The sequence below is a fragment of the Drosophila yakuba genome, chromosome 3R (assembly GCF_016746365.2).
Source record: "Drosophila yakuba strain Tai18E2 chromosome 3R, Prin_Dyak_Tai18E2_2.1, whole genome shotgun sequence".
Classification (NCBI taxonomy): domain Eukaryota; kingdom Metazoa; phylum Arthropoda; class Insecta; order Diptera; family Drosophilidae; genus Drosophila; species Drosophila yakuba.
This window is the reverse complement of record NC_052530.2, coordinates 6,679,601-6,700,061: the sequence shown is the minus strand read 5'-3', so window position 1 is coordinate 6,700,061 and position 20,461 is coordinate 6,679,601. Positions and strand designations below refer to the sequence as shown.

General features: G+C 40.5%; 2 protein-coding genes and 1 long non-coding RNA gene across 10 annotated transcripts in view; 2 read left to right on the top strand and 1 right to left on the bottom strand.

The window, feature by feature from the left end:
• Window positions 1-13,046, bottom strand: part of LOC6539845 (neuroligin-1) — a 45,112-nt gene extending 32,066 nt beyond the window's left edge. For 3 of the 8 annotated variants that reach the window (XM_039375346.1, XM_039375345.1, XM_039375344.1), the window contains exons 1-6: window positions 11,267-11,973; window positions 6,135-6,523; window positions 5,584-5,801; window positions 4,920-5,069; window positions 4,354-4,787; window positions 3,609-3,992 (exon numbers count right to left, since the gene is read on the bottom strand). In XM_039375346.1, coding sequence (XP_039231280.1) covers window positions 3,609-3,992; window positions 4,354-4,787; window positions 4,920-5,069; window positions 5,584-5,801; window positions 6,135-6,403 — 1,455 coding nt within the window. In that variant the 5' untranslated portion in view covers window positions 6,404-6,523; window positions 11,267-11,973. Of the gene's footprint in view, window positions 1-3,608; window positions 3,993-4,353; window positions 4,788-4,919; window positions 5,070-5,583; window positions 5,802-6,134; window positions 6,524-11,266; window positions 11,974-12,864 lie in introns of those variants that run through there. The other 5 variants (XM_039375339.1, XM_039375340.1, XM_039375341.1 and 2 more) reach the window with 5 other exon arrangements.
• On the top strand, window positions 8,201-9,803 carry LOC6539847 (uncharacterized oxidoreductase YjmC). Its single transcript, XM_002086692.3, has one exon. The coding sequence runs from the start codon at window positions 8,290-8,292 to the stop codon at window positions 9,670-9,672; it is 1,383 nt and encodes a 460-aa protein (XP_002086728.1). The 5' UTR covers window positions 8,201-8,289; the 3' UTR covers window positions 9,673-9,803.
• A 226-nt stretch (window positions 13,047-13,272) lies between the features above and the next one.
• LOC26534745 lies at window positions 13,273-15,637 on the top strand. Its single transcript, XR_001453708.3, has 3 exons — window positions 13,273-13,585; window positions 13,775-14,987; window positions 15,048-15,637. It is a non-coding gene; the product is annotated as an uncharacterized LOC26534745 (long non-coding RNA).
• Window positions 15,638-20,461: the final 4,824 nt, after the last annotated feature.

The following is a 20,461-nucleotide window of genomic DNA, read 5'->3' as shown; positions in this document are numbered from 1 at the left end:
TCTTTTCCCAAAGTGTAGAGGGCGAGGGGAATTTTAGATTTGCATTGGCTGCATGTGTGCCAAGTCAAATCCTGGCTGGATTACAAGCGGATTGCAACTGTTTGCAGTCCTTGTTTGCGGTGGCCATTCGCCACCGCAAAACGAGCATTAGGAGGACTTGTTACCACCACCATGATTATTTCTGCCCAGCGTGTGTGTGAAAAATAAACGACCGCAAAATGCATCTGTAAAATCGATGTCATGCATAATTTAGGAAACCCATCGTAAGGAAGAAAACAAAAAATATGGAGCTGAAAGGGATTCTAACAATTGTGTGTGGAATACATTTACATCGTTATTCGAATAACCAGGTTCTGCATTTATATTTGGGAGAGTATTGATTTCGTTGGAAATGTTGATATCAGTTATACGTTTTTTTACTTTTTGTGGTATGCAAAATATTTGATTAGTCATGATTGAACTGTGACCTATATAAATTAAGCTTTATGAAGTATAAATGGTGGGATTTCGCTGCGGTTGTACAAAAGTATAAGGAAGTAAAATAAATACGGACTTAAGCGGTATAATCGTGATATATGCCCCGGCAATTTACGACTTCTTGATAAATGTATACATGTGAATAAGTACATATCTGCACTCCATGTGCGGTGCGTGTGTGTGTTAATGCGGCGAGTGGTGCCCGAGCCTGAGGTTCAGATACAGATACAAATATAGCTACGGATTCAGATCCAGATTCAGATGCGGATTCATTTCCAGTGTCAGACGTCGACTGGTGACGGTTGTCGTTGGATGCTTTCTCTGCTTTCTCCGCTGTTTGCTGTGATTTGGGTTAAGTGCTGCTTGTGCGCTTTTAAGTAGGTACATGTGTGTCTGTATACGTGTGTGTACGCTCTGTACATCAGTGTATGTGCACGCGTGTCAGTGTGTGTGTGTGTGTGTGCCTATGTCCTTGCGCACATTTGCCAAATAAAGCGTGTTAATGTTTTGGCAGCAATGGCGTGTTAACTGCCTTCCATTTCGCTCGCTTGCACAAAACAAAAATAAAAACAAAAGACCAACAAGAAGCATAAAATAAATACACCCACACACATGCAACAGCCAAGCAGCAAATGTAAAAAAATATTTAAAGGTTGAAAATGCCCTGAAACATGAGACTGATGTACAGCTGCGAAAAAAAAAATAGCACCACTTGCCCAGTAAAACTTTGAATAAGTCTCCTACCTACAATTTTGGGTTTAAAAGGATCTGAAATACCTTTTTAGAAAGGTTAAACAATTCACTTTTTAGGAAATGAAAAAAAATCACAATTGTTCTATGAATTCTTAACTTATTTAAGGAACTTTATGAAAAATTACAAAAAAGGGCGAAAAAAATAATAGCACCACTTCATAAAAAATGCTTTAAACATAAAATATAAACTTAACAGTAACAAATTCATTAATAACAAGTGATTGTATATTAAAACTACGCCGATCCCATTAATTTAGTGTTTGGTAGTGTATCCCTTATTAGCAATAACAGCTGCGCAACGCTTTGGCATGGAGTCAACCATGTCCTGGCACCGTTTTGGGGTTATATTTCTCCAGGACTCCTTAATTACGGTCCATAGGCTTTCGTTATTAGTTGGCTTAAAAGCTGCAACTGCCTTTTTAATATTCGACCAAAGGTTTTCAATGGGATTGAGGTCTGGCGACTGCGCAGGCCACTCCAGAACATGAACTGATCTATTTTGGAACCATTCCTTGGCTTTCCTGCTGGTATGCTGGGGTCATTGTCTTGTTGGAAGACCTATTTTAGCGGCATATCATATTCAGCAAAGGGTAGCATAACCGTTTCCAAAATATCCACATACACATGCTTATCCATTATGGTTTTATCCAATGTATTGGTCCAACTCCATAGTAAGAAAAACATGCCCATACCATTACACTGGATCCGCCGTGTTTAATTGCTTCTACTGTGTCGTTTGGCTTATATTCGGTGTTCCTAGGGCGCCTTACATTCGATCAAGATCCATTGCCACCAAAAAAAACCACCTTGCTCTCATCTGACAATAAAAAGTTCGTCCATCTTTCGCATGGCCAATTTAAATGTTCCTTGACGAACTTAATGCGCTTGGGTATGTGTCTCCCATTTAAAAAAAGGACCTTTCCTTGGACTACAGCCTTTTAAACTATGTTCCCTTAGACATGTGTGAACTGTTTGCACTGTTGCGGATATGTTGAGATCCTTTTTCAGTTCGGTAGGAGCTTTAAATGGATCCTTCTTGCTCTCGGGCACTAGCCTTTTGAAGAGATGGGTGCCCAATGATTGTTTTTTCCCACGTTTTTCGGGATTCTCGTTGTAGGTGATTACATTTCCTATAATTTTGTTTGAGCATTGAAGGATTTGGCCAATATTTCTAAAAGATTTTCCTTCAGAAATGAGTTTTTTGATTAAGTCACGTTTTTCTTCAGTGCAGTGCTTTCCACGTCCCATTTTAATGATTTTTTAAAGGAAATTTTTTAAAAATCATTTTCGAAATAATAGATTAAGTGTCAAGTTTAATAACCACATGCTTTTTACCAAAGCAATCCTTCGATAATTATTGATTATTTGAAAAAATTGATAGTGGTGCTATTTTTTTTTTCGCCTCATTTTAGACCTTGCCGCCCAAAAAAAATTATAAAAAATTAAGGTATAAACAATTCAAATTTTTTTTTTAATTTTTGGATGGGAAAAATATCTAGCATTATGCGAAAAATCAGTATTTGGTTCTATCGGTACCTCAACCTTAATTTATTTGATCAATAACAAAAAAAGGTATGGTGGTGCTATTATTTTTTTCGCAACTGTATTTATGTATGCATGCAAGTGTATCTGTTTGAGTGGCGAATGTTACCCATATACCCAAACGTGAAATTAGTTACACTCGCACACACTTAAACCGAGCAGAGTACCAACTTTTAAAAAGTTTTTTTTTTTCAGTTGCCACCGTTGTTGCTATTTGTGCCTTGGCTCTAAAAGTGTTTGCTTTCAGCCAATTACCCTAGGGAAATCATTAACTATTCTGCCACCTTCAAAGGAGTATTTTAATCATATTAACAGTATAGAGTCAAAGTTGATTGTGGAGTATTAAAAAATAGGAATTATGTTATTTATATATATTATAGGAATATACCATAAACAATCAATTAAATAATTTTAAACATATAGCTTGTATACGCTTTGTTTCTAATCATTATACATTAAATGGGAACAATTTCGAAAGAAATAATAAAATGTTCGTTTTTTAAATGTGTTGCATAAAATGGGTGAGTTGGATTAAATTTGCATAATCAGCCCTGACTCCAGTCAAATGGCAAGAAAATAGATGATTCACTGGGGCGAACCACATTTCTTTCAAGCGCCAACTGTTTATAAAGTTTCCACTCGCAAACTTTTAAGTTAAAAAGTAAATGGCCAGATAAAGGCAATAATTAAGCTACCATCAGGGTAGGCAAGCAGACCATATAACGTCATTAGGAGGGGGGGAAAAGAATCTGAATAACAAAATTTATAGCTAAACTCGCAGACATCGCATTCCCAATATAGATTTATATTTCAATAGTATAAGGAAAATTACTCACCGTATAGAAAATCTCATTGAGGTGATAATTGTAGGCGTTGCGGACGTAGGTGCGGATAATTTTATCGCGTCTCTCGCCCTCGAAACCATTTTGTATATCGTGGGCACTGAAGCGCCAAATCGATTCGCCCGTAACGACGCCAAACAGGACGTCATAGTGACCGCCCATGTTCATCGCTCCCGCCCCGCCGCCGCCGAAATATCCACCGCCGAACGCCGATCCGGAGCCACCGCCTCCTCCACCGCCAGCACCGCCTCCTTGACCGCCACCACCCCCGGCGGACGACTGGAAGCCGGAGTCCGCTGACGAGCGCCTCGAGTTGCGCGCCATTAAATCATCGATATCGAGATTGGAATGTCCGGGTCGTATGACAACGCCATCAACCTAAATTGAAATCGAGAAGGGCAAAGGAATCGCAAGTAAGTGACAGGAGTCGTGGTGCTCCAAGGACGAGGAGTGGGGTGCGTAAGTGAGTAATAAAGTCCATTGAAGCGAGGACCGAACAAAGCGAGCAAGTACCACAAAAAGCGAAATCAATGACTTCAAATGAGTGCCCTGAGTGGACTAACTCTTTGCCTTAAATGGCTTTAAATTCTTTTTTTAAATTGTAGGTTTTTCGTAATTACTTGACTCTGAATTCAAAGTATATCATAAATTTGCTTGAAATAGTAACAGTTTTAATCCACGTTAAATTAACTTTTACCATTTCCTAAAAATGCTTTAGCTGTATTCATTTTAGACTCACCGAAGGTCCGAAAGATGTGAGAAAATTGGGAGCCTGAATGTCGGCGATGTAGAGGTCCTCCAGAGGCACATCCCTTAGACAATCCACAATCTGTTCGTGGTGCCGATTGATGTCGTCGGGAATGGTGCAATTCACCTCCTTGGCCAGCTTGATGGCGAACAGTACTGGATCCTCGACAAGAGCCCAGGACGAGTACGCCGAGCCGGACATAAGAATAGCCCGATGGAAGAGCCCACGGACCATCGTAGGCGAGGTCATCAGGTAATTAATACAGGCTGCACCAGTTCCGTGACCCGCCAACGTCACCGAATTGGGATCTCCGCCAAACTTTTGAATATTCTGCTGGATCCAGTGCAGAGCGGCCATCTGGTCCATGAGCCCGTAGTTTGCCACCCTCGCATGGGCATGTGGATTGGGATTGGCGTTGAGGAAACCTGCCGAATAATTCGAAGTGTTACATATTAAATATATAGCAAGAACCAGAGCCCATTTTAGCAACTTGTAAGGAAAATAAAAAAATTGATTTCGTGTTGGCATTTAAGGGATATTTATACATATTTCATTACCCAATATTCCCAGCCGGTAGTTGAGTGTCACCACCACAACTTCTCCGTAGCTCGCCAGGACACTGCCGTCGTAAGGATTTCCGCTGCTCCACTCGAAGGACTCGCCGTGTATGAACACAATCACCGGCAACTTCTTCTCATTGGCCCCGGCTGTTAAAATACGAAAAAGGAGTGAACAAAACGTTGTGTCAGTCGTGTTGCAATCAAGATACAAATATATTAGCCCTGTTGTTTTTCCTTATTTTTCGTGTTTTGAGATTTTTTGAGACTTGTGATAGCGCGTTTTTCCCTTTCAACACACCGCCAAGTGCCCGAGAGCGCTCATGACCCATTAAACGTTTCCGTTTGCGTGCAAAGCGGATTTTGCCAGCACTCCGGCGGTGGAATCGCTTCAGATTAGCGATTCCCCCGGATCCGGCTCGTCCAGGGATTGTGAGCTTAGTGGGGTGGCTCTTGCGATAAGGTTTGCGCAGTGGTTACGTGAGCTCTAGCTTTTCTTTTGCGTAGAAATTATTGGCATTACGTGGCGTACGATTAATCTTAATTAATTGAATTTAAATGAGATTTATGTGCAGCTTTTTGTGCTTCAATTATGGCTGGCCATGCTTGTGGCCGTTTTTCCAGCATAGGCACTAGATTCTTAAAGTATATTTTCAGCTCTTACCATTGACCGGCGAGAACACATTTAGGTACAGGCAGTCCTCTGACTGGTTTTCCAGGAAGGGCAGCAATCTCTTCAAGTACTCCAGGCGACCCTTGGGCATCTTCTCCAGAGCCGCCGTTTCATTTTGGATGTTGGGCAATCGCTGCGGACACACGGGACTGTATTTATCCGATATCCGAATGCCGTCCCAAGGCGCTGGTGCTCTCGTGGGACTAAACCTGGATAAAAGAGTGAGTGCTTTGACTTTATAAAATGTGAATGAAAATAGAAAGCTATTGATAAAGCACAGCTGAAATATGAAATAAATGGGGGATAAAAACACTCATCCTAGGCACAAATAGATAAACTAACTTTAAAAATGTAAACTGAGATTATGCCTTTTTTAATTGATCTTGGTAAATATAGTAATAATACTGAACTTATTTCAACTGGTTTGTTATAGGGGTATGGGCTTCTAATTCAGTATTCGTCTTTTTAAGTTCTTGAGTTTTGTAACAAAAATTTAAATATTTAATTATGCCTTTACACAAGGTCACTTAAAAAGCTCGTACCGATTTTGTTTGGTGGGTGGCGTTGCATATGGCACGCCCAAGAAGACCTCCACGGATCGCAGGAAGCGGAAGCTGTCCAGCGGCAGGATGAGTCCGTGCAGCCGGCCGTAGCGCGTTTGGACGATGCGGTGGCCCAGCCGGGCGCCCTTGTAGATGTCCGCCGTGGAGGCCCCGGAACAGTCCATACAGCCAAAGAGGACTGTAGGAAGCAGCAGGAGCCGCAGCAACAGCAGCAGCTGGTTTTCCCCCATCCTGGCACAGTGGAGCATCAAGTTGTATGACCTGAGCGAGCTGTTGTTGAACTGTCTTCACCTATTTCGATGTGACTATCTGTGCTGCTTGGCTGGGATGACGAGACTAGCTGCCGGCTGACTGGATTTCATCCTGATCTGGAAAATGTAATGTAACATACCATTATTTGGTTAATTACCCATATTTGGTGTTGTTATTAACTAAAATATATTATTGAGAAATATTTGATTTGAATGTCGTTTAAAACACATTTTTTTAATAGCCGTGTACAATAAAAAACAAGAAAGAACGTGGGGTGGACAAAAGTTTTTTGGCAAATCGATAGAAATTTACAAGACTATTACAAAAATGAAAAAATATCAAAACATTTTTCAAAAGTGTGGGCGTGGCAGTTTCAGGCGGTTTGTGGGCGTTCGAGTGGGCGTGGCAACTTGAATCGACAGACTTGAGCTGCGTCTATGTCCCTGGAGTCTGTATGCTTAGTCTCAATTTTGTAGATTTTGTAGTTCCTGAGATCTGTGCGTTCATTCGTTCATTAAATCTATTTATTTGTATAACATGGTGTTGGCAGTTTGAATATTTACAATTCTTAGAAAATGCTATAATTTTTTTACTTTAAGACATGCCAGATTTCTTTGTATTGCACTATTTCCATGCCAAGCTCAAAAATGAATTGTTCTGTAAACAAATAGACTTGAGCAGATTAAATAATCGGTTTCTGCAATTACTGTAAATAAAACAATGTAGACATTTTTGCATGTGATTTCCGTATCAATAATGTACATGTGTATCCAATTAATAGGGTAATATGCATTATTTAATAATGTAGAGATGCTAGCCTGATAAAAAGCAAACTAGAGTACCATTTGGCTATTAAAAAAGCTCTTTGTTTGGTTTATAAATTCAGATCCCAGCTGTTGACTAATTCAATCATATTTTTTACCGATAGCCATGAAAACTAATTGGTCATTTATTATCATGAATATGAAATTCAAGCGAACTTTATTTACAATCCATATTAAACCATTAGCTACATACAAAAAAGGAGGACGTGTTAAATTAAAGTGCTGTTTTATTTTTATTTTCAACGAGTTGGCGGACATATGAATAAACAAGGTCACCGTCACATTTTCCACATCCCATGAACACTGAATTTTCATCTTGTACCGTTAAAGTATATCTGTATCTGCTTGGTGTTTGCAGACCTCAAGGTTACTTTACACATCCTTAACTGGAGCAGTGCAATTTGTGTGCACTTTTAAGCTTTTACATCCATCGCATTTGTTTTCCCTTTTCGACTTTACCCTGCTTATTTGTGTCCTGATATTTCGTTGTTTCTGCGCTGACAATTCAAGTACGCACAGCGAGTGGTGCATGCGAAAGTAGCTCATTTGGATATGTATACTTATTTGTAAAAAATGTATATTTTGTATACCTCATATGTGAAATGTGAGCAGTTACCAAGAGCTACCCGTTGGGAAGCAATGGAATGCTCAGGGAGCTTGTTTGCAAATGTTCCTTATACATATCTTTACATATCCACTAATATTTATTACATGTTTGTCTACATGTACAAGTACATTGTTGTATATAAATTAATACAAGCAGAAGATGAAATTTTATAACAGGTATACGAGGAGACAGAAACAAATTCTTTGAAAACAAAGGCAATTAACAGTAGAGTTTTGTGTTTTATTTAATTTACATTTACATAAAGTCAATTACAATTTATGATTACAATGAAATATGTTTTTCGCAAGTTTTTGGATCGTATAAATAAGGGATAACATTTGAATACTTTTACATATTTTAGAACTCATTATACCTTAGACAAATACTACAAACTCCACAGAAACATATTTTTAGAAAATAAGTAATACTCATATAGCCAAACGCTGAGAAAATGAGGGTGGTAGTCAACTTTCTCGATGCGCTTCGAAAGGTGCGCCTTAAGTTGTCCACTGAAAAGCTTGTGCCCAGTAGTAAAACGCCAAACAACTTGGCAGCACCCAAATTGAATAAAGGGGTCAAAGCCACGGGAAATGAGCGTAAGTGCATCAACGAGTCCACTATCCGGATAGACCATACGGAGGAAGTCCCTAAAAATATAACAGCTGGATCTGACATGTTGTGGCATAATATCAAGAGGGTGCTGCTGATGTGTGGCGGGCAGAAGCAACCAGGAGGCTCTGAGGATGCGAAACGGATGAAGGATTCCAGCGGGCTGGTGGATGTCCTGGAGGCCCAGAGATTTGTTAGCCAGGTGTTCTCAGCCATGCAGGTGCCCAAACAGGCGGCCAGCGAGATGGCCGATGCTTTGATTGCCGCGGATTATATGGGTCAGCGTTCTATGGGCATCCATAGATTGCCCTCAATTGCGGCAGACCTTCTGAATTGTACTGTAGCGGGTAACGCCACACCGGGAGTCGTGTCCGAAAAGAAAGCCATCGCCTTAGTGGATGGGCACAATGCACCTGGACCCGTAGTGGCCAACTTTTGCATGGATCTGGCCCTTCAAAAGGCCCGGGAAGTAGGCATCGGCTGGGTTTCGGCTCGCAGTTCAAACTGCATTGGATTTGCCTCCTGGTATGCCTGTCAAGCGCTGGAACAGCGAATGATTGGTCTATGCATGACGAACGGTGCTCCAACTCTGGTACCTGCTGGTGGAATCGAACCCATCTTGGGGGAAAATCCAATTGCCTGTGCCGCTTCCGGTGTCCACGAAAAATTTCTGGCTGATTTTGGTATGTCTGCCTGTTCGGTGGATGAACTGGAGCTATCCTATTGCAATGGGTGGTCAAATGAAGTGCCCAAATTAGTGGCTTTTGATAGGAATGGCAAGGAGACTACCTCAACAGAGGAGGCCTTGAGGGCCCAAAGAATCCGAGCCTTTCAGCCGGAGCACAAGGGTTTTGGCATGGCTGCCGCAGTGGATATTCTGTGCGGTGTGATGACAGGTGCTCGATATGCAAATCAAATCCAGCGTCGTGGGGTCTATAGTACGGAAAATGCTCCAGCGAATCTGGGCCAAGTTTATGTGGCCATCGATCCGATGCGTTTTTGTCCCTCCTTCGAGGACAGATTGGCCGATTTCCACCGCCTGTTGAGACTAGCCATGCCCAGCAAGGTGGGAAAGCCAGCGATGGTGCCGGGTGACAAGGAGCTACAGCACATGAAGATGGTCGACGAACAGGGAGGACTCACAATGACTCCCTGTACTCTGTCTGTTCTGGAAGAACTGGCCACACAGTTGGACATCGAACCTTTGAAGATGACGGCCAACTAGTAAGGTTAGTTTAAATTGGTTGCTTGTGAAATGTTTCAAGCTCGTGAAGTAGAGAGTGCTTTACTTTAGTTTACTTTAAGTAATTAATAATTACTATAAATCACGCCAAATACATATATGCCTAAATCAAACGGCTATTCTTCTTTAACAGGTGCTGTCGCACAATCATCTTGGTCTAATGTATAATTAACCCATTTATAAAAAGTAAAATAAATAAAAGAACATTTCCAATAAACACAACATTAAATACAATAAAGAGCTACGGAAAATTAAATGAAGAATATATAAAATTAGAGAAATATATAGGAATTTTCATTAAATTATATTTTATTCAAGTGTTGAATAAATATGAGCTATTTAAAAAGTTTTAGCAATTTCACTAAATTAAAAATGTAGACCAAATGTGGAATAAATGGATAATATAAAAACTACCTCTCTTTTTAAAGTTCAATACGGTAATAAGATGATTGCTGTTGGTGTAAATTCCGTAAACTTTAATGTATACAATTTTATTTTAAATTAAATTCAGACTCGCTATTCTCTGGGTTGAAAAAAGGTGAAAGGGAAAGTGAAGTTTGCGAAAACAAATGTTTAAAGTTCGTTTAGCAAATGTTCAACTCTGAAATAGCAAAGAATGGTGGAAAATTTTAAGTGGATTCCTGGCCGTCGACTAATTATGGAGCGTTAAAATATTCAAAAGTTCAAAAGAAGATCGTCTTTCTTCGTCTGGCGTCGTTTATTTGCGCACTGGAAAAATCTGCATAATTATTTGCGTTAATTTATGCACTCTCCAGGAAACCCAAACTTTTTTTTGGCCAAGTAGCAAAACGGAGAGCCCAACAGCTGGGCTAAAAATAGAAACTCAGGTGTTTGTGGAGCAATTTTATGTGCGTGTCTGTCATAGCCAAGTATCCAAATCGATAAAAAGCATGCTATAAAAGTGGATGAGAGGGTAGGGGAAATCATCCCAATCATTGGCGAAATGATTAATATGATATTCTTGCTCATCAGCTTGCGGCCGTGGGGCGTATGAGTAATAAGCTGAAACTTTTTATGACAGCGAGGTAAATTATGGCCGCCACCCAGCTCTTATTATGTGCGATGTCGTCGCCAGTCGATGGCCCTATTCTTATCCGTAGCCGCATCCAAGTTCCTAGAATCTTTGGAGACGCAACACCTGCGACTTATTAAGGTCCTGTGGCTGCTTTTACGCAACGCACGTGACTGTGGCATCCTTGTTGCGACTTGGATTTGGATCCATGACATTGTAATCGCTTATTACCGCTGCCAATCGCCAGTGAAAGTGGAAACCGAGCGATGCTGCGCTCCTGGATTTATATTTAGACGCTTGGGGTCCCGGTTTTTACTTTGAACTCATTTATCTTCATTGAATTGATTTTATTTTTGTTGACGCCGGGTAAATTAGGAAACAATGTGATTGATCTGAGTAGGGACTCAGTCTTCGCTGTGATGGGTAAATCATTCGATGATCTCCCAGGGCAAGTGGACACGATTATTTATTTTTGGCATATCCCAGCTTTGCGAAATTGACAACTTAAGCTTATGGCAGAGCTATTCTTTCTGCTTGACTTACCACATGAAAGTCACAGATTTATATACACGCACCCATGTATATTACTGCTGCTCTTATGACTGCTGGCAGGTTTATTGTTTCCAATGTTGGCGAAAATAATCCTCGACTTCGGTTTGCTCGGCTGTCCTTTTACTTCAAGCTTTCGTATCCTTTTTCTCCTCTATTTGACGTGTCCGCTTTTTTTGTAGGTGTTCACACAATTGCACACGCACTCACTTATTGGTACACATATAGTATTGGGAAACCGTTCTGTTGATTTTTCATATATCCTGCACCGAGAAATAATTCATTTCTTGTTTTGAAACGAATTTTAATTGCTTTCACTTTTCACGGGATTCAGCATTTTTTTTGCCTTTGTTCGTTGTCGTTGCTCTCCGTTTTTCGTTAGATCCTTTGTTAAAAATTTATTCGTTGCTACATTTTATTTTGTTTAATTTTTTTTTGTTATAGCGATTTAAAAATGGAGCTTTCGATGTATACGTTCAAATTTTTTGATAGGCTTTAAATAAACAGGAATACTTTATTTTTTGTATTATTTTTGTATTTCACCTTTCTCTTTCCGCCAGAATTTGCTACAGTCCAAACGAGATTATTAATATTTCACAACATATGTTTTTGCATTTATTTAGGATGCGGGGGGACATTTTATTTTTTAGTTGAACACCGTCCGCTGTTGTATTTTTGGTCAACAAATTAATCGGCCAAGTCTAATTATTTAATTTTAAGAGAAAGACGAAAAAGAATGTTAAGTAAACATGTAAAGTTTCAAGTAAGACTAGTTTAAAATGCAGTAACTAAATGCAAAAAAAGTGAAATCTGAATGCTGATTTATGAACACAAAAAACCTAAATAAATTTATTCATAGACTACAAAAGTAGCTAAAGCTAAATAAATATTAGGACAAAACATAAATATATTGCTTAAAAAATCAACTAAAATACGCTAAATGAGTAATAATAAAAACAGAACAGTAGAATAAAACAAGCAAATGTAAAGGTAATTTCCGACTAAATTATTAGCTAGGAGTAGGTAATAACTGGGGGCCTGTCTTAGCTTATTCCAACTTAAACTGTCAACAATTGAAACTTTGGCTTGCCTACTTTTAGGGGTTATGATGTCGTTGGCGTATGGCTGGCTTAATTATTCCATCCACGGCGATTAAACTTACAAGAGCCTAATTGCATGCAAGTCGTGCAGCGACGATGAAAATTCGGGGGCATGCAACGTGTTTCCCCCCAAAAAAGGGGAGCGTCAATGACCGTTAAGTGGAATGTGAGCGGCGTGGCTAACTTTATAGTGTATTCCCATACAAGTTTCATATATTTTTTCAGGATTCTGCTAGCAATTTTTCTTCGTCGCATGCCCTACACAACAGAAAGTTCGGGAGGAAAGAAAAAGCGTAAAATAAATAAGGATGGAGGAATGCCGCAAGGCAGCAGACAAAGGCGAAGATGACGCGGCTTGGTAGCGAATTCGTAAGCCTTGGCATACATTTACATTTCACGCACACACAAAGCGTAGATGTGTTAGTCGATTCGCCTTAATTTCGCATAGATAAAAGGACAACTTCTGCCTGAAACACATTTTCAATTGCTCACATTTACAGCTGGCGACGAAACACTCATACAGCCGCAATCCGTCACATCAGCGCACACTAACACACGCGCACGGCGGGAATGAGAGAACGGGACTAAAGGACCAAGTACCGTTGCCGCGTGCAAATTTCCGGCGCCAGAACGTTTTAGGTTGTGTCCACGACGCACGAGTGTATTCCAACGACTGAAGATTCCTTTCGTCGATGGCCTGGCTTCAGACCTCCTCGGCAATGTGGGTTAAGCTCCAAAAGTACTACTCTGTTCTCTCTGTGGAGAGAGAGAAAGAGCGGCCCTGGAAGTGGAACGCATTCAAAGCTCTCGCTTTCTCTCTTCAATCGAATCAGCTGTTTGCTCCACCTCCGGAAAATCGAGAAAAACCCGTCGAGTAAAAACCAAAACAACAATAGGGAATTAAGTCAATTTCGTGCCGTTCTCTTTTTGTTTTCAAATTCAACCCCCTCAACCGAAACTCTCGTGTTTGTTTCGCTTTGATTTTTTTCTACGAATTTTATGCCATCGTTATTACCGTAGTCACATGGCGACAGACCCACTCAGCTTTTATTGGGGCAGGTAATGGTTCCTCGATGCCACTTCCTATTCGATGGATGCCGAGTTTTTATTCCACATTTTAATGGCTTATTGGGGAAAAACAGCGGTACTAACAACCTGCTCAGGAGTATAAATAATGAAATAACACTAATAATGCATGTGGAAGTCAGAATGGGTAAAGTTATTTATATATGCCACTTAATGAGGTATTCCCTTATACAATATGAATAGTAAAAGAATGACAGAGAAAATATTCATTTTAATTATTTTTAATTTATTATATACAGTTATTTATTTGCGAAAAACTAAAATATTGTTTGCCTACGTTTTCTCTTTAAAAGAAAAACATTATATTTAATTTCAGTAATATTTAGTAATGAAGAGCAAAGCAGATGCAGGCACCGAAACACAGGACTCTTCTTCGAAATGGTGACAAGCTTAAACGCAGAAACTTTGTTATATATTTTGTCCCATAAATCCTTGCGCCGGAAATCTCACACATGACGGCGGCCAGAACGCTAACAAGAACAACCGGCTTTCCAGCAGCAGACTCGCCAGCCACAACCTTCTTTGTCATCATCAAAAATGCCAAGAGAAGCGAAAACCACCCCGAAAGCAACAATGACAACTCCAATGAATGGCGACAAATCAGTTAGCTAAATGTTGCCGAGCCAGGCGTGCGTGCGATTTGACCGCAGTTTGTGTGATTCCATCATCGAAAAACCATGCAGAAGGCGAAGGACAAAAGATCCAGGACATAATTGAAAGCGAAAGGCGGCGTGGAGAGCTCTGTCGAGCGGGAGGAGGTGAAACATAACTGAAAATAATTTTCCAACATAAATCCAGGCACGCCAAGTTATTACAGTAATTTCGTGATAAATGTCCGATAAATAAATGTATAAGTAGAAGTCCTGTTCGTCGAAAAGCCGGCATACATGTCTAATAAAGTAGCAGCAGAAATCATGCTGTGCTAAAACAGCCCACAGTGCGTATGCGCTATGCTTGATGTCCCATGTCTAACTGGATTAATGAGATGTTATTGAACTCTTTTCACCGAAAATGCTCGCTATTTGCCCATTCCATGGTCGTAAATATTCAAAAATAACAATGGATAATCAGCCAAAGGTCTATACGAGTAGTCCTCACACAAGCATAAATCAAATTATTTTCTATTTAATTTTGGGATTTCTTGCGCTGACAAAAACCAAAAGCCGTGAGGCTTAGTTCTCGGCTCCTGAAATGTTGAGCCATGCCCACCATGGACATCTGACATGATTACGAGCGGCGCGTGTTGCTACGATTGGATGTACGTATATATTTAGCATGAAATAACCCAATGTTTTTGGATGGGCACACTTTATGGGCTTAGTATGCAAAGCTTGGTGCGTGAAATTTCGGCTTCAAATGTTTTTTGATATTTTCGCAAAAGCACAAAAATTACTTGTCGGAAATACATACAAGGCATAGCCAAATGTCAGAAATATGGAGCGGATGCCAATCTACAGTTTTCGGGAATCTCAGACAGCATCTCAAGCAATTTATGTTAAACAAGTGACAGACGGAGCGGCGTTAAACGGGTTTGTAACAAATTTAAATTTTAATTAATGCCATTAATAACAAGGAGATCCGCCGCGCAGGGCATGTTTTAATGGGCTAAGACTGGAAAAACGTGAACGCGGGCTGGGGGTGATTTTTAACGCGCAATTGAAGTTTACAGCCGTCCGAAAATGCGAAAATGCGTTGTCTTGTCTGTTTTTCACGCTCGTCTGTCCTGGCTGTCCTGGCGAGATGGAAACAACCGCAAAACAAAACTTTGCAATTTGCTGCGAGTACAAATTGGAAAATCTCCCTCCAGACGGAAGGGGAGTGGTGTCCAGACAATGCGCACTTAATGCGCGGCCACGAGCCGATCCGCTCTTTAATTGTTGATTATACAAATTGTTTGAAGCCTGCCCATGGACAATCGCGTCCAACGAGCCCATGGTCCGTAGTCCGTGGTCCGTTGCAAGGCCATAAAATATTCAAGTTGAAGAGTTTTCCACGACGGGCACGCACTAAAAACCACAAATGGTAGATGAGCATCCTGCTGGGGAGGTGAATCCTTCGGTGGAGCCGACATGGGCAGCATGCTTGTTGTCATCCGAGCTGGCCACATAAAAGTGTAATTAAGTTCGCGTGTCGCACATTTAATTGTTTTTTAATGAATGAGGGAGCAAAAATCATTGTACACATCAGCTGCATTTCACACGCATCCGTCCTGGTGGCAAAAGGCGATACCTTCAGGACTCGATGCATTTTCGATGGTTTTTTTCTGCCCTGCCCTGCACTGGTAACCGTGCGAAAAATTGTATTTTTCCCGGCGCCAAAAATTTAATTATTTCCGTTTCTCTGATTTGTTTGAGGCTCAAATTGAAAAAAGGGTGGAACATTTAAATATTCCCCGATCCGGAGCAATTCTTATGGCAAACATTCCACTTTCCGTCGGCTGTCGCTCTGCCCTGTTCACAAGTGAATTGATTTCACTGGCAAAGGGCTGCGGACACGAGAGATTTATTCCAAAAACAGAAAGCAGAAAAAAATCTCCTTTACATTCGAATAAAATAAAGCCGAATAATGGTTTCGTTCATTTCTATAAATATGAACAAAAGGGATTATTCCATTGGATAGTCTTAAAGATACGCATTTGGTTTCATTTTTAAACACTGCCTACCCTTTCCCATATATCATAAGACATTGCAGACATTGCGAGGCATTGAATTTATGATTCAAGAAATGCAATAATGCATAAATAGAATATATTTATCGGGAACCGTTTCCAAACTATTAAAAATTCTGTCATAAATCAATAAAATGCGATTTATGCGATGCCAGCACTTGATGCCTGAATGTGTGTGTAATTCGCACAAAATATTTTATATGTAAATTGCGGAGAACGACGACGCTAGGAAATATGCAAAGAGTGTTTTGCCGATGAGAAATATTGCAAAAAGGATACGAAACAAAAAATACTGAAATGCCAACCATCGAAATGCCGACTGCCGAACGTGGGTTCCTCATGCTTTTGCTTCTGCTTCTGCTTATTGGCGCACTTTGCTCCTTTTACGGTTGCATGAATTTTTGAGCAGCTTCACTTCCGGTTATAGTAGCCGGAAATTGCAACAGAAATACTTGCCACACAAACACACTCCCGCAGTGCGGTATATGTATGACATTTGTATGCAAATACTGAGTCGATGATTTTGCATATGTTTGTCCACGAAGTGCCACGGTGCGTATGCGTGATGTGCACAAGCGATCTGGCTTTTCCTTCGCTTTATTTTTATTTCCCCAGCAACAACGCTCACCTGCATTGGCGTTCTACTTCAGCATATTTTCCTCCATAACCTTGGACAAACAGCATTTGAGCAGCCCTCGGGCACATTGATGGCTGGCAGTATTTATGAGACGCATAAAAATGGCAAATTTGTGGCAGTCATTGAGTTATTTTCAGGTGTGTCTTCTCCGCCATCTCACCAGGGAAGAATTCTCGCAGAGAAAATGGGGCAAACTACTATGGGGGAAACATTTTGCAAGCTAAGTGAGTCGGATTTGCATATTTTATATGGCAAGGATTTGTAGAATTTCCTTCCAATGCTGAGAATTTTTGAGCGTTTACATTTTCTCGACAGTTTACGATGGCAGCAGAGAAAAGAGCTTCGCTGTAATTATACTTTTGGGCAGAGTAATTGAAATATTTATAAATGTGTGGATTGTATAGAAATTCTCGGTACATTTAAAAAATTTAGAATCTATGAAGTGGCAAAAATTGTAAAATAGATATATAAATTAGACTTAAAGTAGACAGATGGGTAAATGTCCCGTGCATCTATTATATGTACATTACATACGTACATTGTAAAGCTATTTTATTGGGCAGATTGATTTATTTCCCTAACTAACATAAAAATATACCTATTACATAATACCTTAGTTGTCTTACCAAGTCTGTTGGTAAATAGTGATGTATCGATTTAAAACTAGCCTAATCCCTTTGAGAGGTCAAGTTTTCTGTTTTCTAAAGCATCTGCTCTGTGAACTTAATAATTATGACAAAAGTTTTCCCCGAAAGCGACGGGCTATAATTACACTTTGCCCTCTTTATGGCGTCGCCCGTCAAGTTAACCGCGATTAACACACAATCAGCTTAAACGTTCGACCCTTTGCAGCCAGCTTGGCACAGGGACACGCACAGGCAACCCTCCCTATAACCGCTCCCCATTCCTGTCATCCTGTCGGCTAGGACATCCAGAAGCTCCATGGGACAATGCGCTGAAAATCCGCGCTCTTTATGCTCAAAAGAAATTGACATAATTTTAAAATATAAGACCACGGAAAAAAGGGCGGCAAAGATGCCAAAAATAAAAGCCAGCACAGGACAGGGCAGCGGTGGGCTAATAAGTGTCCTTCGCCTGACGCCAGGGAGAAGAAGAGAAAAAATAAGGAAAAATGGCAACAAAAGTAATTGGAGTGAAGGAGGCGACATCGACATCGACATCGATGTCGGCGTTGGCCCAACGCCCAACGTCGTCAGCATAAAAGTTTTATTAAATGATTAAGTTAAAGCATCGGCCAAGGACCCAGGACCCAAAACAGTAGGCAGCGAAATTTGTCAAATTTGAGTTGGCCGCTCTTGTTTTCTGTGGTGCGGCAGGACTTTTGAATTTTTGATAGTCATGCCCTTTGTGTCTGATTCCCGTTGCTGTACCGCCCTCCATCCTCCACCCTCCCTACCGAAGGAGGATCCCCTCCCGCAGCTTATTAAATATAACACTATACTCCGCTGGCGCCCGCGACACTCATGAATTATTCAGTGAGTAGTCCTTCTGCTTTGCCTGCCCCGCCTGCCCCTCCTGCCACGCCCATCACATACATTTGGCCAGCCTCTCCTTTGTTTTTTCTCCGCCTCCTGTTGCTGTTAATTTTTGTCCAAAAGGAAGAGCAGAAAAAAATGCACTGTAATTTATTTTAATAGGCTCTCTGCTTAAAAGGAAAGCGCGAAGCTTTCCGGTTTGTTTTCCGTGCGCCTTTGTTTGCGCTCATAATCTTTGCATTACCTGTCCCCCGGAAAGCTGTGCCTTTAAAATGCATTAAAAAATGTTATGAATGCCTCCTGCATACATGCATACACACACATATATGTATATATTCGGGTACTACCTTCGTCTTTATTTGCGCACTTGTTTTGTCTCCTCAGCCTTGTTGGCGTGACAAATGTTTAATTACCTTGAAAGCTTTCAGGCTTTTATTAATGCCAAACATAACTTTTATCATTAAATGAGTTTTGTATTTATTAAGGGTCTTAAAAGTAATTAAATTATGCCGGCAATTGGAGAGGCAATTCTAATTTGAATAAATCGATTGGGTGGCAGGCAGGCCGGAAAAAAATGTTGTTTAGGGTGAATAAAAATTTTCTTCAAAATTAATTTATATTTACATTTTACCCATAACAAAAATACATAAATGGCAATGGAAGAAACGCGCTGTTTTACTTAAAGTCAGGCTTTAACTTTTAAATAGTCCAGTTACTGCAAACTGAGAAAACTATACGCTGAACCCAAATAAAGCTAGATTTGCAGAAGTTTACATAACATTTATTAATATGATACATTTTAGATAGACATATTGAATATAACATATAGTGACTGCTGGCAGTTCCCATTATATTTCTTTTAAAATGCTTCTAAACAACACATCACGAAAAGGTCTTAATTCACGAGGGTGAAGACTGAGTTGTGAGATCAAAAATATATATTCTCGGCTGCTGATCAAGAAAATATATATACTTTTTATGGTCGCAAGTATCTCATTCACTGCGCTGTAATCTGAAATGAAATCAATATACCCTTTGACCTAAAAAAGATAAATGTATATTTACAACAAATAACTCTACACACATAAGTTTGAAAATATTTGCAAAAGTGATTTAGTTGCAGCATAATCAAATGGGTTACATAAACATTATGTACATAAGCATTCTGAAGAATTAAAACTTTAAGTTTTTAAGTTACGGACATGCGTAAAAATCTCTGTATTTCTCCATAAGCTTGCCGAGCCAAAACTATTTTGAATGCAAAGCTGTTGTCTGCATGTGAGTTGGGCTTGTGTTTTCTGTTATTTTATGGGCTCAGCATTGTCTAAGCCCCATGCGTGTGTGTGCGCCTGTGCTTGCTTGTGATTGTGCGCCTCTATTTGCACACACACACACTCGCATTGAGGGGCCAGACGTTTCGGACTCTCCATAAATTTGGCGAGCATAAAACACGCCCAGCGAATTTAGACTGCTGAACGCAGCGGCCGTCGTTAGCAAACAGATGACTGAACAGAAATAATTCGGCAAACAAATTTCTAAAGCAGTCTAAACAATAAAGCTAAACAATAATTTCCGCCTGCGCGTTGAAACTTCCGCTTCCTGTCAGGCGTTGCCCATAAAAAGCAAGCCGGCTAAGCAGCAAAAACAACGATAACAACAGCGCGAGCCAGGCTACTTAAGACAAAACAAAGAACATGCGTGTGTGAGTGTGTGTGTGGGTGCTTCTGACACGGTCTGTGTGGTGGGGTTTGGGTGTGTGTACTTTTTCTTGACACTCAAACAAAGGATAATGGCAAGGAAAGCATGTGGAAATGCAGCAGATTGCATTTTCGGTTCCCTTTGGCGAAGTCTGTCCGATAATTTATCGCGTTTATCTGGTGGCCTGCTCATAATTTATGCAAAGGCTTTTGTAAACAACCCCCCGCCAATCCCCCCAGCCAATCCTTTTGGCAGGGCATTTTACCCGCAAACTGTTAATTGTATTCAGAAAGCCAACCGGAAGCGGAAATAGGTTCAAGTTGTGTGTGCGTGTGTCTGTGCGTATTCGGTTCGTGCCTGTTTGTCGCGACTACTGCGGCTCTAATCTTGGCAAACGCAGCAGGATGTGGACGAGCCACACCAACAGGAGGCGGAGATGGCGACAGGACACAAATGGAGGCAACATCATAGAAACAACCAGAGGAGGAGGCACAGACGTAATCC

What these genes read in the sequence shown, in the direction of transcription:
- LOC6539847 (XM_002086692.3), top strand. Translation starts at nt 8,290, where the DNA reads ATGAGGGTGGTAGTCAACTTTCTCGATGCGCTTCGAAAGGTGCGCCTT.